Source organism: Malurus melanocephalus, unplaced genomic scaffold (genome assembly GCF_030028575.1).
Source record: "Malurus melanocephalus ecotype Western Australia unplaced genomic scaffold, MMel_1.1 scaffold_273, whole genome shotgun sequence".
Classification (NCBI taxonomy): Eukaryota; Metazoa; Chordata; class Aves; order Passeriformes; family Maluridae; genus Malurus; species Malurus melanocephalus.
Window position 1 is genome coordinate 530,786 of NW_026623505.1, and position 27,015 is coordinate 557,800.

A 27,015-nucleotide genomic window follows, 5' to 3' on the forward strand; every position below is an offset into this window, starting at 1 on the left:
CTTCCTGCTTGTCAGTCTGAAAAAAAGGAAAATCTCATCTTGCAGGTAGAATTCTACTGTCGTTTTGGATGCCCTAAAATGTCCCATCTGGCTTCAGCTTCACCACATTTAGTGGGTGCAAGTTTGATGCAGATTTTGGCCACACATTCATTGCCATTCATACCTTCAGATACTTTTTAGGGTAAGGAATTTGGTGAGAGCCTCTGTGAAATCAATGAATTCCCACCCAGCTCCYCTGAGTGAGAGCTGACAGGTTCCAGRCTGCACAAAATGACAGGAGAACTTTACTGTGGAACTAGGATTGGAAGTATTTATCAGGAATATCAGCTTGATTCCTGAGATAACACAAAAAACAGCAAAGATCCCCTCAGTGACAGATGCAGATGCTGCTGAATTACCTGTGTAACACACCAGACTGCTTGGATTTGGAGAACTCACAGAGCTTTCCTTTGCCTCCTTCCCAGGCTCAAGTCTTGAGTGTGACCATTGATCAGAAATAAACAAAACAAAACAAAACAAAGCAAAAAAAACCCCAAAAACCCAAATCCAAAACAAAAAACAAACAAACAAAAAACAAACAAAAAAAACCAAAGCAAAACAACAAAAAATCCCCCAAAAAATCACAAAACCAAAAAACAAACCAAAAAAGAAACCAACAAAACAAAACAAACTACAAAAAACAAAATCAACAAACAAAACAAACGAAAAACCAACCCCAAAAAAACCCCCAAACAAACAAACAAAACAAACAAAAAACCCTCCAAAGAACAACAAAAAAAAACCTCCAAACAAACAAAAAAAAAGGGTAATTGTGATTTAAACTCGTTCTATTTCAGGCAGCCTCAGAAATGCCTGCTAGGCTGTTTTGCAGCAAGGACAGTGTGATGGGGACATAACAAACGGGGAGCCAAGCTGAGGATGAGGAGATCACTGACACCACTCTGAGAAGGACTTACAGTAGCCCAGACAACATCACACTATGAAAATTTGAAAAGTCTGAAAGTCTGGGGCTCATGTCTCTTGACAACAGCTAAAAGTTAGAAAAAGGGTTGGAGTTTCTTGCATGCTCATGAAATTCCACTTCTCACTCTCACTTTTCTGCATAGGCAGGAATTATGTAAGTGAGAAATATTTCCATGCCATTCAGGGCCAACCTTAATCCAGCCCTACAGCAGATATTTAGCTATTTTTTAAAAACCACTTGTATTTCCCATAGATAAATTCTAGTAAGCTACTTGTAGGTTTCCACAGATAATTAAAGAAAACTAAATATTCTGCTCAAAAAAATTGTTTTGATAAAGCCATAAGGCAACAGAAAAWGCAAAGCTGAAATGCAATGTATTTGTTTCAAATCAGATGCTTACACCAGAGCAGAGGTTGTGTATGAGTGGACACGGGAACCAGCCAGGTCAGTGGTTGTGGCTGAAGATGGATCTCGACTGAACCAGTACGATCTGCTTGGACAAACTGTGGACTCTGGAATTGTGCAGTCCAGCACAGGTCTGTGAAATTATTTTTGGAAGGTGGTATTTAACTGTCAAGGCATAATTCAGAGCAGTATCATAGTTCAGAATTAAAAAATATACAGATGCAAGACACAAGGCATAAAAAATACCAAGATATAAATTGAAATATATGAGCTTCAGATTAGGAACACATGACTCTGAAAAGATAACACATCCTGGGATTATTTTGCTACTTCAACTGGTGGTGAAAATACTTGAACAATTAAAAAGCTTCCTACAGTGTCAGATCCATCCAGAAAAAAACAATAATTTACACTATAAAGAAGCACTACTTATGTTCTTATCATATTATCTGCTTACTATATAGGCTTATAAAAACTGCATAACAATTTGAATGCTCAAAGATCGTATTTCTGGAGGCAGTGAAGTTGCTAAAAGCCAGTATATAGTTTSTTGAGAAGGTATTTAGAGAATGAAAAAACTCGGTCATCAAATTCAAAACCATCTGAAACATCTAAACAGGATTTATTTTAATGCTGGCACTAGGTTTAACTCCAAAAATTTATTGAGCTACTTAAATACAGCTGACGTTTTGAGTATGACATACCTGTAACCTTGAAGATGGCTAAAGCCCCTAATTTTTCAACTTTGCAGTGTTTGTTTCAAGATGTAAATTTAAGAAAAAAATATTTTCTGATAATTTAAAATATCAAAATGCARTGAGGAACTGAGCTCTGGGCATGAACAAGAGCTCTGTTGACCAGACTGACTGGCCAATGGGCCAGAAGCAGAACTGCTTTAGGAGAAGGGGTTTTGTTGCTTTAGATTCATCCAAAATTCTGACTTACAGAGAAACACACTTAGGACTGCAAAAACCAAATTTCCTAACGTGTTGTTGTTAAAGTCAATGAATATTTAAAGGAAAATGAATCACTTTAAGGTGAACTGCAATTTGTGTCTGAATTTTTTATTTAGCTTGCTAAAATACATTCACATGCTCTATTAAGCCAAGAAAATTTCTCACAGACAAGTTTCTAGGTTACTGCTTGGAAGCTCCTGTTCATTTGACAGAATCACAACAGTAGTGGGATGGCAATAACAGAGACTTTGCACAAGAACAGCATCAACACAACCGCTGCCCGTGCTGAGAGCACACAGGGGTGTGCAACAGGCAGGGAGGAAGGAAAGGGGACAGCTCTTGGCCCTCCCACTGATGGAAATGCTGCCATTGGCTTTTCTGCAGCCAGGAATCCACCCCAAGTGCCCTTTGCTGAGAACTCAATGGGATTTGAGGGGACCTGCAGAGATCTCAGCTCTGTGCTCTCTCAGAGCTCACCACCCCGTGGGGCTGCCTTTGCTCCCTGCTTGCTGTCCTCACAATCAGAAAGGACTCAAGAGCTTGGGAACGTAACTAAACCAAATAGAAACACCAGACATGGCTCAGGGAAATTAGATTKCAATGGGAGCAGCATGCTGGAAACTGTTAAGACAGATAGAAGTGTAATATTTCTTCATGTATTTCCATGAAGAAACAAACAAGAAAATATTTGTTTTGCCCATGCTGTTTCAAAGGTTTGGATTCTGCTTCCTTTTCTCTACTTGAAGAAACTCTTTACCATTTCTATCTGTARTATAGCTAATATGTAAAATATGCTGAGATGAAGATGCTGTTTAGATGTTGAAAAACAGTACAAAGAACTAAATGCAATAGTTACMAAAACTAAAAACACAATCCCATTACACAATCTKYTTAGTGCCAAATTTACAATCCTCTMGTTAGTACCTGATAAGAGTTTACAGTTGTGGAAGAAACAGATTTATTGCTTGCAAATTCCATGTCTCAAAGAAAAATYATTTGCGTATTTGCTTTGGAAAGAAAAATACTTTGCTTTCCCCATACTAGAGGTGAGGATCAGAAGTGGTTAAAAATCCCTTTTCTCCCTCCTGAGGTAAGTGGGCAGGTAGTCTCAACAGAATCTTCCACACGTCTTTGTCCTCTGATCATCTCTGGTTTAAGACATGACATAGGGAATGAACATTATGAAATTCCTCCCTGCGTTCAGAGTCGAGGATAATGACTCATCTTACAAAAAGACAAAAGGAATTGAAGTCAATCTTCACTTATGAGTTCTCAAAACCWTTATTAGGCAAAAAAATGAAGCTCTTTTGCATCTGATTCTGTGGATCATTAGAGCAATCTACATCTTGGGCAACTTTAATATRATATTTATAGGTGTGTGGAATTCTAGATACTTATTTTCCTGCAGATTTGGGTGTAGCTGTGTTATTCTAAACAATCTGAAAATTATTAAATGATTTGGTGGATCCATAAAGTGCTCTTGAAATTTTTTTTTTTWATTTCTTCCTTGGCTAGTAAGCCACCTGCAATCCTTATTTATGGCTACAGAACAAGATTACTGCAAATACTGATTTTTTTAATGATAAGAGAACCATGAAACAGTAAAACATTTTTTATGGTAGTTTATTCTGTTCTGGCAATGGAATAGGAAGGTACTAYAGGCTTTAAAATAGTATGCAGTTAATAAAATAATAATTATTGCTGCTGCTGTTTTGCTTAAGCAGAGTCATCCATTTTTTATTTGTATATAAAATTTCTGTCAGTCCCCAGCTACAGATTCATATTGACTCAGAAAGAGTTTAAAATGATCTTTTGGTAAGCACCTTAAATGCTTAAAGGGCTCGTGCAAGTTTCTATTTACACAGAATTATTTTGYCACCTTGAAAACATTGCTTTGCACTGAGAATCATTAGGATTTATACTCACAATGGGTTATTTTTTTTCTGATCTTCTGTAAATCTGATGAGATGATGTTGTTCCTAGGAGTTTTTTAACTGAGTAAAATGGCACAGGTAGTAAATGATAAATACTWTGTTTGAAATGAATGGCAAGGACAGCCTCACTTCTCTACCTACAGCAACAGAAAAAGAATTGTAACAGTTCAGACTCAGCTCCCACCTCGAACCTCAGTCTGATGTGACGCACATTAATTTGAGGTGCTCACCTGATAAATCTGGTTTTTCACAAATAGTTTACAGGACACTGAGAAATAGCTTTAATGTAACTTTACTGGATTATCAACTGCTTTCTCCTGAGGGCAGAGGTTGGTTCATAACACCTGCACRTTTGACTCAATTATTGCAATATACTGGAGAATTAAGGGCTGGTTAAAAACTGCAGTGCAGAAGAACAGAGCGCAGCTACAGAATCTTCCAGACCTCTGGAAATATTCCAACGTGGACAGTCATTCAAAAATTATTACAGATGCAGAACTTGTGTGATGATTTTTAAATGCTTCGTATTGTGTAGTGCATATAAACTAATTTAAACTTTGAGGAACAAATAAGATGAAAACCAGATTTATCTGCACAAGACAGTTACTTGTAGGAGAATTTGGGAATTACAATGAAGCTAAGAAGAAATACCTTTCTTTCTAACTTCCTTGGGTAAGAACAGATAAGAGTTAAGAGAATATGCATAAGGTACAACTTGTTAAAGTCTAGCAATCAGGCACTGTGAATACAGGAAATATTTTGCTCAAGAACTATTTAAAATTTTAGACTGTAGGGAAATCTGTGGCTGTATTGCAATACTTTCAAAATAGAATTACACAGGAATTGGTGATCAGCAGCTGATCGATGCTTTTCAATTGTGTCGATGCTTTTCAATTAAAGAAAGACATAAACCATGGAAAGCAGTAAATAACTGGAGTGGTTCCATGTCCTGCCATCATTTCAATCAATCTTATCAAACATCTACCATTTTAATAATTGACTGCACTCCATCTAAGAAGATGGTTTTGCCTCATAACTGAGCATTATTCCAGGCCTCTGCCCTGCCTGATTCCCTGCTCCCAGCATCACCTTTCGCTGACTCCCAGCTCAGACCTGCTGCAGTGCTCAACAGACGAGAGTAATCCCTGTCTTTTTAATTGCCTCTATGCTTTGGATCTTGTTCTCATTTTCCAGAGGTTAAAAATACTTTGATAATTTGAGCAGCTAAATAAAGCTTCAGAGTACAGTGGTGTGTTCACTCTGTATTCTTAGCTTGCCATCTACAATCACTGAATTAATTCTGGCATACCGTTGTGCGCATTCTATATCTGATTGCATTAAAATAGCTTCCCACGTCATATTTTAAGCAGATAAAATTAAATTATTGGCTCTCCCAGCCAAGACTGGCACCCTTCATGAGATCACAACTCTGGTACAGAGGAGAAGGAGGTTGTTTCAGTGAAAGTTAAAGAAAGGTGAGCAAAATTCAAGTAATAATGCCCACTATACTACTGCCACTCCTGTTTTTGGAATAAAAAAAATTCCCTTGTGTATCTTTTGCTTTGCCTGTCAATTTTWAATTTATTCTCTTTTCCCCCTTCGCTACTGTCTTTTATATTGGAACACAGCACGAGTATTGTCACATCTTATAAATAAGCTTTCCTCAGGGTTAGATGTTGAGCAAGATTGTTCAAATGAATGTTCTTCTGGACTCTGCATTAAAGAAATGGGCATTTGACATGCTCGGTGCATAAGCAGTCAATGTCTAGACACAGTTTTTCAATCAAGTTTAAGCTTTTCCTGTACGAGAGCAGCTTTYTCCTTCCAGCTGCCCACATTTTAAAATAGAACTACAGTAATTTCACATGTCATCTCTAATCTAGACAGAAGTTTCCATTCAGTTACGTGTCTGCTTGTTTCATTCCCAAGATGTTTATTGCATAATAAGAAGAATCAGTCTACTCAAAAAAAAGGAAAAAATAAATGGAAAAAATAAAAACAGTAAGCTTTTCAATCTTTGGAGATTTTTTTTTCAAAATTGAACTGTTTCTAAAAATCCATTTTAAATTATATAAATAATGATCTACAAATAAGCATTATTTGCAAGAAAGGGTTATGGAATTACATTAGTATATTAAATATATTTATATTAGATTGTTAAAGTGTAAGAAAAATTATTTATATATATAAAAATTCCTTTTCATCGCAATTAGAGTACCCAGCTCATATGATTTTGTAGCTCCAAAAGCACCAATCCCAATGAAAATGTTGTGAGTTGTTCTTGCATTAGTCATTTACTTCAGAAGAGAATAATAATTTGCTAAGATACTAAATTATCAGAGCAGGGACAGTTCAGAGTACGTAAAGCACCAGCAGTGGTGATGTAGACACAATCCCATCAACAATTCCATCTTGCCCAACAGAAGCATTTTTGGGAGCCTGTCTTGATTTAATCTCTAGAGGAAGTTTACCTGGGTGTGCTGTGGTGGCTTCCCATCTTCTAATGGAATGAGACCTTTCACAAGAGCTCTAAAAAGCCAAAAGCTCATGCAGACTTTAATTCACTACTCAGTAGAGATAAAAATATGTAAATTTAATTGGTATTTCCCAAAAAGGCCTAGTTATGCATTGTTAGTGAAAAATTTAAAAAACCCATCAGGTTTATTAAATATTATCTTCAGAGCTGACTCACTTTGATCTGAKAACTTTTATTTATAATAGGGGGGAATATAACAAAAAAAACTCTTCCTATGAAGATGGATTATTAGTATCTCAATAAAAGCTTTAATGTGTTTTTTTTTTTTTCTTGGTTTTAGGGGAATATGTCGTTATGACCACTCATTTTCACTTGAAGAGGAAGATTGGTTACTTTGTCATCCAGACCTACCTGCCGTGCATCATGACAGTGATACTGTCCCAGGTGTCCTTCTGGCTGAACAGAGAGTCTGTGCCAGCAAGAACCGTGTTTGGTAAGCAAGAACTGTCAACTCCTGGCAGGCACGAGGCAGCTGGGATTCAGAAATGTTTTGGTGAAAGTAGTTCTGGGTAACAGGACATTGGAGAGTGCAGCACACAAGAGCTAACAAATTTCATTGTGAAAACACAGGTCCAAAGCTTCTAAACTGATTGGGAAAAGGGACCTTAAGMTACCTCAAGTCATCTACTACCATTTGAATTTTCCTAATCAAAATGGGATAAAACATTTCTGACAATAGCAATAAAATAATAATGGGATCATCAAAAAGGCTTTAATCAATAGATTTCGGTCATTTGTCACCCTTAGGCCCTCTGAAAATTCTTATCTTAAATATTTTTTCCTTAATCCTTTTTTAGAGACTACTGTTGAGATCAGCAAAAATTTATTGTGCTTACAGCAGTGAATAGATGCACTCAAGGAATGCAGTGAGAAGGCAATCTAAACCCATTTTATACAGCTGGTCCCCAGAGCTGAACCACTGCTTGCAAATGCTTATCTTAAAATTAGAAACAAACAACTTGCATATTCTTTGGAGATATTAATCCAAGTCAAGTACATATTTWAAAAAAAAGGAAAAAAAATGCATTAGATCTTCATTTTGGAAAACTAGAAACTGAGATTTCTGCGATGTGACCCAGTTTTTGGTGATACTCAGATGGGATTGCTGAACACTCAAGGCAGAGGAGGGGGAAGCACCCCCAGCCAGGCTTTGGCACTGCAAGGGCAGGATGCTTTGTGCCCTCTGGCTCTGCTGAAGGGAATGAACCCATTTGTGCTGGACATGGCAAAGCCAGAGAGCCACTGCTGAGAAATGCAGCCTCTGGAACTCTTGTTGATCAAGAGCTACTTTCATGGATCTTYTCTTGAACCCTTCACATCTGTGCTTTACCTTCCCATTTCTCTGGAAATCAGTCACAACTTGCATAGCCTTGACCCTCACWAACCAAGCAGAGGCTCTCTGCTGGTATACAAATATGCATTTACAGAACAGTGTTTTAGTCTACAGGATATTTAAATTTGATTTACATAATATTGTTTAGATTAGCCCCTAAAAGRAATTCTGAATTTTTAACACCAGCTTCGCTGAGAACTTCTCTAGYTGGGAATTTAATGGCCTTTTATAGTGAAAGCTATTGAAACTGTAACTATTTTACCTCTTTTTGCACATACCATTTAAAATGAAATGTCTGATCATGGGTTTGAAATGCTGTACTTTGCTGTCACTAGATGGAGAACAGAATTTCCAAGTCTCAGTGAATGGTACATAATACTGCACAATTTTCAAACTGCTATATTCACAGGCTGGAGAACCCACACATTTCTCAGTTTTCTTTTTAGAAGACAGTTATTTAGTAAATACTCTTGTGTTTACTCCATCATTATGGATCAAGATAGCTTTTTCATTTCAAAATGGCAATGAAATAAAATTTCAGAGTATTTTGCATGAATGCATGCACACACAACAAGCAGAGCTTCCATCGCTTAACCCACTTAGTACCACACATAATGAAAATTCTAAATCTTTTTTTTGCTACTAGGTAAGAGAAACAAGAGCTCACTAGTAGTAAGTCAAAGAAAACATTAAATTGTGTCACAGGGAAGAGAAATTAGTTCGTCATTAGGCACTAATAATTCCAGCCCTTCACACTACCACGTAAACACATTGTTCATTAATTGGCCTATTTGAGACCACTGCTCATTTCCACTGACACAGTGCAGCGAAGATGAACTCGCCAGACACATTCAAGACATGACAGTGCAGTTGTCAAGGTAACTTGTGGGCATGTGATTTGATGTAAATGCCTTGTGTGCACCTGCAGATTCATTTTTCCAGGCAGCTGCAAGCAGAGGAAATTCAGCACAGTCCTGCTTCCTGTCTGGGGTCAGGTAACAGGAAAAGTTCTGATACCACAAATTCAAATTACATTATCATTGTCCTTACACAAAATCCTTGTTATTTTCAGGGTGTCAATGAATAGAGGGACAGATATCTGTTAAACCAACAATTAAAGAAAATAAAAATACACATAAATGCTAATGCCTTTGAGTATATCTTTGAAGAATAATATCCCAAATAAACTGAAACAATTTTTTTTCGTTTTCTGAGTATCTTGGAACTGCTGCAAGGACGAACCAAAGATGTTAAATTGTTACATCKCTAGTACAATTWGCAGGRCATGAATAAAGAACAGYGACAATGATWCTTCAAATACCAGGAAGGGTAAAGYAGTTCACAAATCACATTTCAACTTTAAAAATATTATTCTACTATAACAACATCAAAGAATAAAAGTGTAAAAAGTGAATTGACAACCTTGAAACTTCCACAGAACTGGAAATCTGATATCCTCAGTTAGCAGCTGAGCTCAGGTGGGGAGGTTTGCGAGAACCAGGGKTGTAGGAAAGGTTTTCCCATCTACAGCAGCAGCTGGGAAAGGAAGCACAAACCCCATCCCCCGGCCTGAGAACACGATCTCTTTGCTTTGCAGGAGTGACAACTGTGCTGACCATGACCACGCTGAGCATCAGCGCCAGGAACTCTCTGCCCAAGGTGGCYTACGCCACGGCCATGGACTGGTTCATCGCCGTCTGCTACGCCTTCGTCTTCTCGGCGCTCATCGAGTTCGCCACCGTCAACTACTTCACCAAGAGAGGCTACGCCTGGGAYGGCAAGAGCGTCGTTCCAGAAAAGGTAACAGCGCCTCACACCCATCCCAACATCTCAGCCATGCCAGCAGAGTTTTCAACACATCAAAATGTCTTATTCCTCAGAACACTTATTACTCCAAAAGGGTTTTCTTCTGTGTCCGCACACAGCATTTCTGCACCATAATTACTCAGACAATGAATACCTAAACACTGCTTCTGACATATTGGGTGATACTGAGTGCTATTAATAATGAAATACTCTACTGAGATTTTGACTTCTGAAACTGCGCAGAAAAAAAGATGAATGTGTGTTATTTTAAGGGAAGACAATTAATTTTTTTCTGTTTGAACAAGAGAAAGTGTGGATGCCTCAATATAAATGTAGGAAAAAGATCTAGGGCTGCAGCATTTGACAGTTCCCAAGGTATAGTGATCCCCAACGTGAAGTTCAGAAGGGCTGCCCTGGTATCATGACCAAATAAATCACAAAAGGAGTTCTTAATTCCTTTGTTAGCTACAGGAAAAATGTGTTTGTGTAGGGAGAGGCACTGAGAGCTGTGCTGGGAGARCACAATTCTGATCAGTACCTCCCTGAAGGAGCTAGAGACAATTCACACTGATTCCTTCTAGTCTGGGATCACACCTGCTCTATAAACCACTGGTGCATCAAGAAATTGAGGACATTTAGGGGATGAAAGAGAAGGTTCCTGTTCCCTGTGTTACCATGTCAGCTGCTTCTGTGAGCAGGCTCATTTGGTTGGGTTATTTTAACTTGCCAGATTGGTYGTCGTGAACATTCACAGACTAGAGATCCAGCAGAATGAATCTTTGGAGGAGCAGATGTAACTCACTGGTATGCAAAGATATGTTTTAAATTCAGGATTATGTGCCTATATATTATTTATCTGCGTTAGTTGCATAAATCACTAAAAGAAAAACCAAATTAAATTAGGGCATTTATGCAATGACAACTAATACAAAAGTACTGCAGAACAAATGAGTGAAGTAACAAAACAAACTTACAGTAATGAGCTGCACAATTGCTGCTGAATGTTGAGTTTTCAGTTATTGATGATACTTTCACTAAAAATATTTTTTTTGTTCTTTGTTTTCCCGTTTTCATGCCATTTGTTATACAAATGAACTGCACTGATAGAACTGCATGCTTAAATATTAAATATTGCCTAGCTAATTTATCCTYCCTTGCAATGTAGTTACTATAATGAGCTGTTTCATTTGTTACAAAAAAAATTACATTCCAAAAAAAAACCCCACACCAATAAACACTGTTTAAGACTTTGGAAGATTTATGGCTTTGGGTTCTTCAGCAGGTAAGGGGCTTTGTGTGCCATTTGCTGGTACCTGGTGGTGTGAGTTTTTTGCAATGAAGAAAAGCAAGCAAGGCAAGGATGATCAGAGCATCACAGCTTAATCAAATTTAGAGCCCTAATTAGCTGTCATATTGCTTTTTCATGAAGCTGAATTTGGCATGAAATATTAAGACCCAGGCTGGTGTCAGGGTTTTCTGTGGATCAGATTTCTAGTGGCTTTTATAGAAAGAGTTTCCTCTGAGACTTTGGTGAAGCAGCTCTTTTCTGGGTTTATTGCTGCTCACCAGAGTATCTGAATGAGAAGCAAACAGGACTGGCTGCACACTCAGCAACCTCCYCATCTGGGAGGGAAAAAAACAGACAGACAACAAAAAAATCTGTATGACATGTGTTTTTCCTTTGAATGTTTTTTCAACCTGTTTGTTCCTCCTATTCAGTAGAAATACTCTAAGAAAATTTGAAGCTTTTTCTTGGCCTGGAGCTAAGAGTTTTATTGCCATGAATTAAAGAACATCTACATCAGAGTCATTAGGTGAATCCCTTTCCTCACTAAGCAGCACAGATTTAATATTGGAGCCTTCATTTCCTTCCCACATGGGGCTTCAAGCCCTTCCTCCACAGCCTCTGCCCTCAGGCTTTGCAGCTCCCCCTTCCTGCTCCCACAGGAGCCTGTCCACTCCCTGAAATGTTCACCTCTTCAACAGGATTTTTTTAATCAAAACTCCACTGTTGGAGGGTCACAGTGGTGATTAACTTTYGTTGATCTGTCATTAAAAGTACCGTGACCGCATAAAAAAATATTGTCTCCCTGGGACAGCTGTTTCTTGGAGACAGAGAATTGTATTTGCTGTGAAATAACATTCTGCTGGTATTTTCTCTTCAACTATATCCTTCCCCCATCCCAAGAGGATAAAATGGRTAACATTTGCCCTTTTTTTGGTAGCAAATACTGCCTGAAAATTTTCTAAGSTTTTGGAATTGTTTTTTGCTATATGCTTTGTTGTTGGGGCTCTTTTTCCTCATAATTGGAGGAATCTTTATACTTTCTTAATGACCCACTACATCTCTTTTCTATGTTTATCTTTGGGCAGTGGCTGGAGAAAGGGTTTATTCTACCAGAAACTGGGGCAGTTGAATTCTAGCTGGAATGCCCAAATGTCAAAATTATTTTTTTTTTCCTATGACTAGATCCCAGTGGTAGAATACTAGAAAACATAAKGACCTAGAGATAAAATAAGTTTAAATAAGCTCAGTAAGTCCTTCTCTCCTAAAAGATACTCAATATATTCTTGCTTTGGCAATCTAAGTAGGTGGATGCAAAAGTCATACAGACATTTAAGTCCTAGTCAAACTAGAACATGAAGTTCCAAATCCATAATGCACGTGCCTTTGGTGTAAGCCAGGAGTGAGTAGAATACTGGCAGCTTTGCATTTGACTGAATAAACTGCTCCTTTAGTGCATGATTACATGATAATTTAGTGTTCTTTAGGTATGAATTGTRTTAGAACTAATTGTGTCACAATATTTGTTTAAATGTTGGAAAGTCACATTATGAATTCGGTGACTTGTAAGTTTTTATTCTGGTCAAGAGAAACTGTTGATTAAGGGAMTATTCAACTATGAGTGGTTTGTCACTGCCAATTATCGTTTAAGTTAATTCTGTCAGAGAGCCTTGCTATCAGTTCTCATTACAGTTTATCTGTCATCTAATTTGGTTTACCTAACACAAGTAATGTAAATGGATGATTTTGTCTTTCTCGTCATCTAAATATTTTCCATGAGTTATATATCCAGAACTAACTTTTCTCCTACAGCTTATTGCACTTTGTGGTATGAATTGAATTAATTGCAAAATATTAYGGTGCTTTTTCATAAATGCAGCTGTTGACAAGGTACTGAGAATAAAACATTTTCTTCTTTCTTCAGCCAAAGAAAGTGAAGGATCCTCTCATCAAGAAAAACAACACATACACCCCTGCAGCAACGAGCTACACCCCTAATATTGCAAGGGACCCTGGGCTGGCAACCATTGCTAAAAGYGCAACGATTGAGCCCAAAGAAGTTAAGCCAGAAACAAAACCTGCAGAGCCCAAGAAAACTTTTAACAGCGTCAGTAAAATCGACCGACTATCAAGAATAGCCTTCCCACTGCTTTTTGGAATCTTTAACTTAGTCTATTGGGCTACCTATTTAAACAGGGAGCCCCAGCTGAAAGTTCAAACTCCACATCAATAACCTCATTTGTTCGTATAGTTCTGTTCCGTCTTTTGCTCTGGGAATTGCTTCCCTTTTTCACATACAGTAATTCCCATTTGCTTCATTGCCTCTGTCTTAAAGAAAATAAAGGTTTCTTTAGTTAGCAAAAGGTAAAATATATCTGTATATTTTAAAAACCTGTGTGCGAGGGAGAGAACATTATTATAAACTATATACTTTGGAAGAGTGGTTCTGTGGAAATGGAAAAGAGTTGTTTAGTAATGGGAGGGAGGAAAAAAATAATTTGTAGCAAGCTTGGTACTGAATGTCCCCAAAAGATATTGTATATGTACATGAAAAAGATATTTTTATTCAGAGGATTGTAGGGAGGGGGGGAAATACTCTTTATGACATTCCTGATGCACATCCTAGACTGTATCATATACTCAGCCACTGTTTATAATCTTTTCAAGGATGCAAAGCTTTCCATTTGCTGAATCCCATAAGATATGTTATTTTCCTAATCCCTTTTCTCTTCTAYGTTCCAAACTACCTGACTGATAATATTAAATGGTCTTCAATGAGACAGGAAATCTACTCACTCTAGRTACAGTTTGTCACTGTAGAGCACATAAGATCTATTGGTAACAAATGCTTTAATCTGCTCTCTTACTGCAGCCTTGTTCCRAGCATTAAGTTGTCACTAGACTAGATTTAAAACCAGCTGCACAACCAAGTGCAGGTCCCGAGTTTCTTCTATCACCTGTGTAACCCAAACAATTCCTGGATGCTTTAAAGGTAGCTTTTACTCATCACTATGTTTTAGAGAGTTAAAACAAACAAAATTTTTGCAAGTTCTAGATATGTTGAATGTATTCTTTTATAAAATGATACATTAAAAGAAGCTTTAGACTGAGATTTATGAATAGCAGAAAGATAAAATATAGTATTTAAATAATATCTGTAAATATGCAGCATGAGATTGTACATTTTTTTACTTTTTTAAAGTTGTGTTCTTAAAACATTGTGTAGGATTCACCTCTTAGCTCTTAATATGTTGTTAAATGCTCAATAAAACATATTTAGAGCCCAAATTAAAGGGAAAAAAATAAATCAGTGATACTGGAAAGCTTACAAAAATAAATAAGCAGAAAGTGCTTGGAATTTATTCCATTTGTAAAGTGGTTCAGTGTACAGTAGCTTGCAATTTGACAATGTCATCCAATGTATACTATTAGATTAATGACTGGTCTGCTCAGGTCATGCATAAACACTAAAGTATGGGATTATATTTGGTAGGTAAAAATGGTGAAATATTTGTTAAGACAGAAGTTCATCTGTATATTACTGCTATATTTGCTGAAACATAACTGTTACAATAAGCGATGTAATATATGTAGCATTAAATACAAAGAAGTCATACATAAAAGAATGTACAGGAAAATAGATTTTATTGAGTAAACTTACTACATTTCATTTTTACTGTAGCAATATATTTGTAGGAACAATATGTAAGGGCTTTAAATACAAGATGTCCATTTTGCAGGTATTGTGCTCCCTTTAAAAAAAAATCTAGTCAGTATCATTACTGCTGATTCTTAAAATTAAAATTTCAGATAAAGATTTTTCAAAGAGATGGGAAGAATGGTGGATATGTGCAAGCATCAATTAAAAAATGTCATATATGGTATTGAATGGATTTTGAAACAGTGCTACATGAGCCTCCAGAGAAACAGCTACTGAGAGTCAAGTTTAACAGGCAGTATTTTCTAAACTCTTAATAAATCAAAAAGTTGACATTCTCTATCTACAAAAGGAAATAGTTAATGTTTTATTTAGATTTTTCTTTTTTTTTTTTTTAACAATGCTTCATTGTCTGACATTTAGTCCTGTCTAAACTTGATAAGTTATCTGATTGGAGCTTATTTACAAGGGGATGTTTCATCTCTGGTATCATGTGTAGATATATGTATAGAAAAAAATAAACTATGGCTCTTTAACTTCTGTGTACTTGTTTATCTTGTTATTTTTGGCGTTAACTAGTGTGTTCATTTAGGGCATTTTATCTTTCTAGCAATTCATAGCTACCTTTTGGTCTGCATTTTGCACATTAGATGTGAATATTACTTAACTAGTCTGCTTTTTGCTATGCAATGATTGCATTATACCACCTCTTAGTTAGTCTATGCCAATAGTATTATACTGTATAAACTTGACTGCACAGTTTATCAAAGACAAGGTATTCTCTATGTAGCTTTTTTACAATGCTTTGCTAAACCATGTAATAATAGTAAGTCTTCCTTGAAAATAATGATACACTCTTATAGAGGACAGTTTCTGTTTACTCCTGAGATAATTTTAAAAAGATGACATTGAATGTTTATTGCACCTCAGTGCAGTGATGTGGCAATAAAACCTAAATCTAATAGAGGTTGTTTATGGCAGAAGCATGTATTGCTTTACAGAGTTTAGCAAAAGCTCTTTATTTTATGTCAGACTGTAATTCTATTATAATAATAAAGCTAAAAATGTTCAATAATGAAAGTGAATGTTTTACTTTGGTTTTCTTTAGTTACTGCCTTTTATGACACWTTGCTTGATTAACTGCTATTCATTCAAAACCTTAGTTTCCGTGGATTTGGTAATGAATGCAGTTTTAATAGATGTGATTTTCTGTCCAGTGTTTTTCAGGGACGAATATAACGGGAACATTTCCCAAATCTGATCTGACATTCCAAAAAGATAGTTCAGTCTGTACATTATATATCCAGTAAGGCAATTAATTGCATCAGATAAATAATTTGTAAGGTTTTGTACCATGACAATGATTCTAATAAAAGGTAAGAACAAAATAAATGCATTGTCTCCCAGATACAATGGCAGGTAAAAGAAAGATTGAGAGAAAAAAAAACATTTAAGCTAAAGATTTAACTTTTTAAATAAACACAGATCTAAGAAAGACTGTTAGAAAAGAACCTCAGTCTGTATTAAATATTATTCCACATATTARAATAGTTGTAGGGATAGCTGTCAAGCATAAGTATAACTTGAAAATTTTAATTTTCAACTCCTCTTTCTTTCCCAAATAGAAAAAAAAAGAGAGAGGAAAAGTCATTCCAGTGCATTCAGCCCTCAAATTTTCTTGGAAAAGATCCTGGAAAGCAAGGCTTGTGCTCTTATGTAGGGAGAGACAAGCAATWGCAGACAGACAGCTTTAGAAGCTCCAAAAAGCTAATATAAGTGAATATTTGAATATAAGAATATTCATACATGAGTCCTACAGAAGGGATTCTTCAAAATGGAAGAAAGGCTGGAAGGACTCAGATTCTATTAATTTAATGTGCTTTCCTCTATTTTGAATGAGGGTAATGCAGTCTGAATCCCTGTTCTTTGCCTCCTACAGCTCCTCATAGGGAGATGAATCCCTATGAAAACCCACACGGGCTTTTCTGGAAGAGGATGGTAAAGAAAGTGTTTGAACACCCACCTCCTATGTTCACATGCCAGATGCAGAGCATACATGGGGATTCTCACATCTTTGTCACTGCTCAGACGCTTTGAGGCAGAGTTTTACTCAAGTAAAAATGAGTCAAAATATCTGGAGGCAACAAGATTTGACTCAGAGGAAAGAAAAACACCCCAAATAGCACTATTGAGTTTCAGTGTGGAAGAGCAGCCTCAGCAGATGACAGATTCACAGCCACCAGTCAGTCCAGCAGGATGCCCTGAGTGSTGTTTGTTCTCATAAGACATCAACAGAAGCTCCTTCACTTTTCCTTGAATCATACCTAGAAGCTACTGCAGGACTTTYTTAGTGAGCAAGACCCATTTTCACACCACCAATGACTTTTCTAATTAAATTYTCTCTCTTGGACTAYTAAGACCTGAAAAACCTGATTTTCYTTGTATCTCCTATTTTTCWTTAATATGGTAAAYAATAACAGCTTATGAAACACCCTRATGTCTGGAAAATGGGGCACACATGCTTCAAGGAGCAAGTAATAAGATAACTTCTTCCAGCCTGTGCTTTGTATCTCAATGACTGTCCAAGTAAATTAGTGTGACTGGGCAAAGTCAAACCTTTTCTTAGGGGCTGCAAAAATATCAGTCATACTTTAAAACATAAAAATGCTAGATCTCCTCAGACTTTCTATAGCAGATCCACTGGTAAAAAAAGATCCTTGTGCTATGCATAAACATGATATAGCTTAAATAAAAATGTGTTTACAGTCCTAGCAGATGAATTTTGCAAGTGAAGTGTATTATCAGAGTGTCAAGCTGTTGCTGTCATGTTCCATCTGATTACAAACTACATCAAATGCAAAGAGAGAGGCAAAAGCCTCGAAAAGACRAGTTTCTGTAGGCTCCTTCTCTGTGGCCACAGGGCCATCCAAACAGGCAGGAGAACTTCACAGCTGCTGATAAATTTATTTGATTAAACTGCTTTAAGGCATTTGAAGTTGCTCTGGGTGGATTTTGCACTTGCAGCACAGCTGTTACAGGCATCTCACCCCCAGAGTGGAGAAAWTTCCCCTCAAAAACCTGCAGAGACACAGATCAACCAACAAAGGGCACATTTTCTCAGTGTGCTGTCAAGGGAGCAGAGCTGTGTTTGCTGAACTCTTTCCTCAGCCAAGGACAGCCGAATGCAAACAGATACAAGGRATTTCTTTTCAAGTGTCCTCATCTATGCAGTATTTGATCAGCCTCAAGTGGCACAAGGGGAAGGAGCTGAACCAGCCCCAAGATGCTGAATGTGTTCAGCAGTGATTTGCCACTGCTGCCAGCACGCTCCACCTTTGTTACACWCTCGGATTTTACACATCTCATCTGCTTAGCACCAGCCCCCTGCAGTGCCYCACAGGGAGAAAATAATTCAGCTGCCATGGGATTAATACAGGTTACCTAAAGACCTCACATATTTGGAGATCTTATTCCATTACTGCCCGTAGCAGCAGAACCACACTCCTAACAAGTGATTTGTGAGCTTCTAGGATGGCTCTCCATTGTASTCATATTTATTAATGCAACAAATTTACTGCAAAGGCATGAGAAATTCCAKGGAAAGAAATTAAAGAGAAGAAAATCTTTTATGGTTACCTAAACCAAATATAAAACTTAGTAAAGCTGCAATAAAAATATATTTTTCTTAAATTGTATTTTTATTAAATACTTAATAAGAGTAATAAAATAGATTTCAGTCAAGAATCTTTCAAAGGAATACAGAAAAAAAGCCAGTGGATGTCACAATAAAAATCCCTGCTAATTATTAGTACCTGCTGTAGGCATATAAATTTAGGAAAGAAAACCAACATTTTTCAATTTTTCAATTAAGTATAATCAAATAAGAGTTAATCTTTTTTGCTTGATGGAACAGTTAATGTTAACCATTCAAGAAGCATTTCAGACTGGATTTTGTTTTAATTTTGTTTTTGTACAAAGCCCCACAAAACYCAACTTCTGTTTTCATCTTTCTCCTGCCTGAGGAGCTGTGGCTGGCATGAAGAGGTGAGGGATGTCATTCTCCAAGGCAGTGGTGAATTTCTCAGAAAACAGGAATCTTATAACAAACCTAAGCTTTAATATAGCCATGTAAAGTGTTTTTGTAGCTACATGTAGTGCTCAGCTAATCTTCATGGACACAACAAAATAATACCCAGATTAATGTAAAAACGGTGTGGGTTTGGTAGGGTTTGGGTTCCAYTGATGTGCATGTCCCTGCCTCACCTCACCAGCCCCTGGTTTGTAGGAACTGGGCTGATTTAGACCAGGTAAAATGGGGGTTTGGGTCATTAGGGCCTTTAGCAGCTTGGCCCTGACCAACCTTCCCTGGGGAAGGCAAAGAAAACACCAATGAAGGAACTGCAGCAAGAGATCCCCTCTCGGGAGTTGGAAAGGACACGGTCTGGGCTGCGAGAGAATGAATGAATCCATCTCGTGTTTAACGCTGCAAAGGCATCATAGTCACACCTGCAAGCACTTCTTCTACATCCATATCATCTCAGCCTTCAAAGGATGGCCACATTTGCAGAAAAGGTCAATATTTTTCCAAGTTCCAGTGGATTCCAGCCATGACTACACAAGCAGCTTTCTAAAGCTGTGATCTGGTCACTGAGTTCTTGCATATCAATGCTTATGTTCATCTTTGATCCTAACCTAGGCTTTCTTTTCCAAAAAAGACTTCAGATCCAAAAATTCTGTACCCATTTAACAATTTTTGAGCAGACAGATTTTTGGCGTGCAACTCCTAACCAGTATAGAGAAGATTAATTTTAAGACTACTGAGACAGAAGAGAAAGGTCATTATGGACARTACAAAGAGCTGGTAAACCAGAAAGTTCACTTTCAGATGCTTATCATCGCTTTAGCTGATGACTAAGCCATCCATCATTCAATCCCCTGACAGCACTGCTCTGCTCCTTGCAAATGAGTTCATAAAACAACAAAAAACGCTTTCAAGTGGATCTGAGCAAAATTAAACAGGTTCCTGATGCTTCTGAAAACTTACTATTTCAATCCATGTCCAGAATCGGTGTAAAAAGCTTTCTGGTGATGCTAAAAAGCAATTCTAACAAGAAAAACATAATTAGATTGCGCAGCAAGTTCTGCTAACGAAATTTTCTGAGTCTGAATTCTACCAGAACTTGGGGCTAAAAATCTTCCTCTTGCAGCTACATGAACAATGCCATAAATACCTGGGTGGCACAAGCCACAGAGAGGGGGTTTCAAGGCTTTGAAACAGACAAAGAATTCCAGGTTATATTCACATCACTGTAAAATATTTTCCTAATTATAKAAAAGAGCTTGAAATTTACATTGGGGGTTTTCATAGATCTGCATGGAGCCATCGATCAGACAAATTAAAGACACAAGTTACTTTTATGTTACTATATCAGGCCTTAGTAGTGGCAGTAGGAGTWACAATCAGATGTTCAAGCAGCTCAATTCTGTGAGGGATTTTTACCAYGTTGTTCCAAACTGACAGAATTTATCTTTCAATACAACTTTTATTTTTCCTAAATACCATCCTTGGTTCATTGAAAAGTAAAAGACATAAAAACAAGAATATTAATTTTGTTACAGCCTTAGGTTCAAAACAAGTAAGCTTCAAGAGATATAACCATGCACCTAAAGAAAAGCAGTTTTATCTAGCTGCAAGAAATAAACAGAAAGGAGTTTATAAATAAACATGATTCATTTATTTATAAATGTCTAGAGATAAGAAATAATAATAATTCTCTGGTGTAACAAAGGCTGACGTATTTATTACCAAACATAATGTACTTAACAASAAGAGTTGTAAGACAACAGGCTGTTTTACTACTGCCTCTTAATGGGAATTACATGAATAATGAGCCTCAGGAGGCACTTACCAGTGATAAAGGTAAATATTGGCTCTAAAAAATGTCAGACAAGCTATTATATCTCTGTATTGCAAGCAAACTGCACAGATTATTAGCTATTATTTTGTTTTATTATATTTAGCATTTAATAGCTGAGAACGTATATTTACAAGATAAAACAACTGATGATATCTGAAGGCACAGTCAGTGCAAAAGCAAATAATCATTGATTTCTTTTCACACCATAACTGTGTCTGGATGGTGTGCAAGAACAAAGGAAAACAAGCTTACATCAAGGTCAGTGCAGTGAAGGAGCTTGAACAGAAACCAACAGAGAACAAGCAGAATTGCAGTGAATCACATCCAAATCTCAGATGGAAAACAGAACTTGTTTCTACCACGATTGGTTTCTGTAGAGGAGCAGAGAACTCGCCTGAACTCTCAGCTCTGGGTACCTGACCCACTGCAGAGTCAGAATGGACACCCTGTTCTCATCAGCACTCACAGGGGGAAATAACAGAGAAGCTTTGCCTGAACAACACCAGAGAGAATCACTGAAGGTGAGGAAGGGGCAAAGTCAGAGCTGAAGCAGCTTAACCCAGGCTGAGKGAGGCTGTGCAGCAGCAAATGTTCCTCAGTACAAGGGAGGAGGAGAGGGTTCCACAGCTGCTGATCCCCAGCTCCTGGGCTCCATTAGGAGCCAATGCACGCCCAAGCTGGCTGCAATGATGGGAACTCTGGATGCYTGACATTTAGGAAATTGTTCATATGGACATGACATTCAGTAAACTTCTGCACAGTCATGAAAATAAAYATTCACCATGGTCACACCACCATATCTTAGGTGATATAACCCAAAGGCTCAGCTGTGGTTTAACTCTCCAGGGACTCAAACTACTCAGTCTTTTTCTGCATGAACGTGGCTAAGTCACTTTTTCAATAATGTGATATAGTGCCAATAATGTTGAGCAGCTTACCAAAGCTCATGTTTCCCTCTTTAAACAAATGATGGTTAAGAGGAATAATTGTTTGCAGTTCACTAGATTTGAAAGTATCATTCAAGGATCCACTCACTTTGCTCTCCCAGGCTTATTCAGTGACCTTTATTATTCTGCTGAGAAAAAAATGTCAGGTATCAGGTAGGTATTAGTGCTGTTAGCTCGAAGAGCAGCAAGGATCTGTGCTGTGCAGCTGGGATTTCTCAGCACTGAATGCTGCACAACGAGCTAAGAGGAAGGTAATTAGAAAAGGGAGGGAAAGCTGGAAATCTCACACAGTAATGATAATGCTCCTGCATATTAGAAATCTCAGCACCAGAATGTGCTGTCAATACCCAAAAGTCTAACCTGCACTAGGCAATAGTGTATAAGAATATTGTGGATGAGTCAGTTTTAAAAGAGAATTCTAAATTAGACAAGAATTCATTTTGTGGAAGCCTTTTTCACCCCAGCATGTTTCTAGTGAAAAACCAAAACCATTGAGACTTTTGAGATAGATGGTTCTCACACAGTTTGTGGAACTCTTAGCAGAAGCCTAAAATGTCTTGACAACACCTTTGGGTTTTGTGGTTGCACACATTCCCTTCCTTGCAGTGAATTCCTTCATAAAGAAGAAAGTTTCCTAAGTTTGAATGGTCTCTCTGTGGTCACTGATTCCCAGCTGTAATATATTTCAAAAGAACTCTCTTAACTCACTCTACCCATCAGTCCCACTCTACAGTTGTCACTTCTGATGTTCCAGAAATCACCAGCCTGACTGATATTTCCTCTGCCACTCCTGGCCAGTGCAGAGCAGYGGAGGTCAAGGGGCAGAGCTGTAAAAATACAAGATGAGGAAAATMAATTCTGGAGCCCAAAAGGCAAAACTACTGATGCAGAAGATTACTAAACACAACCAGTTGCCTTATGGCTCTTGAATCTTCCAAGGAGGACACTGAGAGACTGCTGTTCAGTAAATATGGAACACAGTCTCAGGGCAAGTCAGAAAAAATCAGATTTTTTTTTTCCATTGCTCCTAATTACTGTTTGCTTGAGGGGGACATGGTWGAATGTTTATCTCTATAAAGTACAYTAAAAATATTTCAATGGCTAACATAACAGAAAGAGTGCAAAACCTGCTGACCCTTAGAGAAATTAGTTCAGCTCTGGGASTCTGCCAAGGGCACAAAGTCGTTGAGGAAAAATAACTGTGTCTTAAATATGTGTGTTTAGAGCTTAAATTGTGGGATAATGAGAAAGAACTCTCAACCCTAATGAAACAGTTYTAAGCCTCTAATCAAATTATTAAAATGCTGTTTATATTTTTTTTTTAATTTATACACTAATATATGAATTTTCTCCCAAGCTTCAAGTGATCCTTCTRTGTGCTATAGCTTCAGAGTTAATTTGCACTTAAACTTTGCTGTCTAGACACCTGCTAACACCACAGGATGCATGCACAGAATAAACATTCCACMACTTCCTGAGAAGGATGAACAGAACCACAGCTTCTCCTAAACTTAGCGAAAACAAAAAGGAAAATTTGGGGTTTGACTCTCACTTCAAGCTTTCCTYTTTACTTAAATCCATATGTACAACACGACCACAGTTTAAAATGAGCCAGAGTGAGCATCCCATGAGTGAAGCCCATCTCAGTAACCCCCMAAACCTTTCTCCCATTTCCCATGGAGAGAAATGCTGAGCTAGTCCAATGTGTCAATGACATCGATGCACATAACCTGGAAGTTCTGATTCTAAGTGGATATTTCAGCTTGTGCACAGTGGCAGAACTCATCATTGTCCTTTGCTACACTCATTTGCCACCTTTTTCTCCTCCTTCCTCCGCAAATTCTTATTCTATAGGCATGGTTTACTTTACAGTCTTGGGGTTTTGAGCTGTGTTTACTTAGACAGAATTGTCACTTGAACTAGGAAAATTCAGGTGGCCAAATGTGATGGCTGAGCACATGTTGGCCTGAGAGATCTTTAGTGCAGTTAAATGAAATGTGGGTCCCTAAACCAGTTTGGGGTCTTGGTCCATGTAGGTTGAAATGCATTGAATTTCCTTCTTAACAGATCTTGCTAAAATAACAAATCACAGAAATCCTGTTCTCAGTGATATTAACAGAACATTGAGCTAGAATTTCCTTGCAGATTCCCTCAGTTTTTCTAAACCTTCAATTGTGTGCTTTTGTTTCACTCTTGCTTTTGCCGAGTCTTGTTAGGGCAAGATATGGGGAAGAGACTCAGGAAAAAGTGAGATGACAGATTGTTCCGTGCCACAAGGGACTGTGGGATTAAGAAACACAAAGAGCTTGTGGAAAGATTTTGTGGCTGCAGGCARCCTATGTCAGAATTAGAGAGCAGTAGTCCTGGGACAGCAGTGCCCCAGAGCTGTGACTTGTAACAACTGTATATGGCCTAAATACCAAAAAAAATCCCCATTTAGTCATCTCCAATCTAGTCAAAGGAGACAGTAAGACACAGAAAGGAATAACCAAGTAGTTGCTGCATTCCAGCCCATTCTGAGGCTCTTATCCTGAACTAACACAGCCTTAGTGATAAAAAATTAGCTCTTAGAGCAAAAGGATTTGGTTACTYGCTCAACAAACTGAACAACAACAAACTGAATCTTTTGCATGAGTACAACCCCCCTTTTGTTTTTATCTGGTTTTTTTTTATATAATTTTCCTCCTCAGGATAAATTGTACTTGGACTCAAAAAATGGTGAAATGAGTTTGACCCTAATGAGTGTTGACCAAACACTGGAATTTACTTGGATTAGATGATACTTAATGAGCAGGTGCAGCATCARTTCTTGTGGAGTCCAATCTTTAGGAATCAGTAATGCACAGTTTGAGAAACCTGGATTAGAAATACCTGAGTACAATTGCTCTGGTCAAAACAGAGTACAATTGAACTGTAAAACGTGCAAGACTGAGCTATCAGTATAAAAAATACCCTGGTAAATACTGAAACATAAAATTTTACTGCCTGTGCTTCATAAGGCTTTTTTGCTTTAACAGATACGCACAGACTTTATATTCAGCAATATATTTTTGCTCTAAAAAAGATTTTGATGAGATGATGTCAGTATTTTATTTTTAAGTTAATAGAGGATATCAGATGCTATGGAAAAAAATTGCTATTATTGTGTTATCAAATGATTCACAAGAAATAGATAGGAGACTAATAAAATCCTGCTCAACTTCTCTGAGTTAATAAAGTATATTATCAATGTTAGGTATATTTTGCCATATAAAACATTCTCGTATCTGCAGTTTGTCTTGTGTTTTATACTGAATAACATAGAAAGTGTATTCTGTACAAAAGACATAAAGGAAGAAAACAGAAGCACAGATAATGGATTTTAGAGATTCAGCTGGAAAGTATTAAGAACTGAAAAAAGGCCTATGTGCAATAAAAGGAAGATTCAAAGAAGCTGCAGTGGCAAAAAAAAAAAAATAAAAAGAGGGAATAAGATCCYATCCACCAGTAAAGGGATTTGAGAATATTCATATATTGAGAATATTCATATATCCCAGTACTTTACTGTAGTTGTATTTGTATTTCTACATTTTTTATTCATGTTAAGAGAACAAGTTCTAAGTATTCATTTGAGTTAGGACCCTCCCCAGCTACATCACAAAATTTTGCTAGTGTAGTAATTGAGCCATAATATAATTAAAATGGGATTTAATTCCTGATTGATTTGGAGAAAAAACATCCAAAAGAAAAAGAACAACAGAAACATTCCTACATCTTCATCAGTGTAATTGCCATGATCATTTCCTACCTGATCCAAAGATCCAATGAGAGATTGCAGCCCTAATTAGGAATATCAGTTTGAACCATYCAGCTCTAGGTGCACATTCAGTGTTGACAATTAAGAGAGTTTTATCTGTGAGCTTTTTRCACCTCAGCATTGAACAGAGATTTGAAAAATTTGGTACAGTTTGCAGGTTGTGAGTGGTGCTGAGTCATGTTTAGAAAGAAGTGTGTGCTGGAGTCAGGCTGGGATAGAGCAGAAGGTTTTTAATGAAGTAACATGTCCCACTGCACAGAAATTGAGGATTCCAGGGAGAACCAGGGGCCCTATTGATAGCTTGGGTGGCAGTTTTTAGGAAAAACTCTATCTTCATAATCTTATGAGGTGATTAAAGACAAAGCCTCAATTAATAAGGATTGTTATAATGTGATTTGAAGTGGATTATGGTATCATTTTACTTCCTGGGATTAGCTGATAGAAATAGCAGATGAGTGYAGGATCCTTTTACCTAGCAACAAAATAAAATGCTACAAGCCCAAACTGGGAAAATAAAACAGTTCTCCAAGCAACAAGATTACAGACATGAGAACAGGCTGATGCTGCTGCAAAGTGACCAGGGTAGGCATTTGGGAGCTACTGGAATTTACAAATTTCAACCCAATACACTGTGGTCATGAAATAGGAAAATGAAAATCAGAATCAGAGCTCCAAAGGGACTGAAGTGGAAAATAAATAAAAATAATTTTCTTTTTTCCCATCTACAACAATAGGATGTTAAATACAGAGATCCTGTTCAAGCCTGGAGGAGAAAACTAAGGCAAAGAATGAGAAGCTGTTACCCCACAGTGCCTGAGCAACACAACTAATGTACATCATATGACTTAATGCAATCAGAATTAATTTTTAAAATATAGTAAATGAAAAATTAAAAACTGTCTCTGATAGAAAAGATTAAAATGTGTGGTAAGAAAAAAAACTTTGCAGTAGTTTGGAAAACTAAACATCAAATGACATGCTACCCATTTCATTAAGAAGCAGTAATCAAGCAAGTTGACTGGATCAATTAATATTATGCAGCAAATTCAAGTTAATTGCCCTAATGGGATGTCTTCTGTACAGGTAGAGTTATTATTTGTCAGGAAAGCCAAATTCCCAATCTGAAGTGAGGAAACCACTTCACCACCAAATCCTACTGACAATCCAAGTGAAGGCTCAGGGCTGATTCTCCATCATGGCCCACCCTGATGAAAAGCACGAGCAGAGCAGTCTGGAGTCCCCTCTGTGTCAYCCTGATCGATCACCAGCTCAGTCCAGTTCAAAGAGAGCTTTGTAAATGCTTATTTGGCCCCCCATGATTTCAGTCAGCACAACGGACAGCCCAGAGCCCAGACAACACTGTGGCCTCCTTGGAAAAGGCACTTGAGATAAATGASAGCTCTCCAGGAAATGACCATTAAAGGAAGAGAAAGAAAGGTTGATAAGGGAACCAGGCACACAGATAAGAGCAGATCCA

At 37.4% G+C, this 27,015-nt stretch overlaps 1 protein-coding gene and 1 long non-coding RNA gene across 6 annotated transcripts in view; one reads left to right on the top strand and one right to left on the bottom strand.

Annotated features, from left to right (window-relative positions):
* Window positions 1-16,191, top strand: part of GABRA1 (gamma-aminobutyric acid type A receptor subunit alpha1) — a 39,877-nt gene extending 23,686 nt beyond the window's left edge. Inside the window, exons 6-9 of the mRNA XM_057376202.1 lie at window positions 1,357-1,500; window positions 7,076-7,228; window positions 9,726-9,928; window positions 13,144-16,191. Coding sequence (XP_057232185.1) covers window positions 1,357-1,500; window positions 7,076-7,228; window positions 9,726-9,928; window positions 13,144-13,452 — 809 coding nt within the window. The 3' untranslated portion in view covers window positions 13,453-16,191. The remainder of the gene's footprint in view (window positions 1-1,356; window positions 1,501-7,075; window positions 7,229-9,725; window positions 9,929-13,143) is intronic.
* Window positions 1-27,015, bottom strand: part of LOC130579422 (uncharacterized) — a 219,209-nt gene that overhangs the window by 25,516 nt on the left and 166,678 nt on the right. The window lies entirely within an intron of this gene.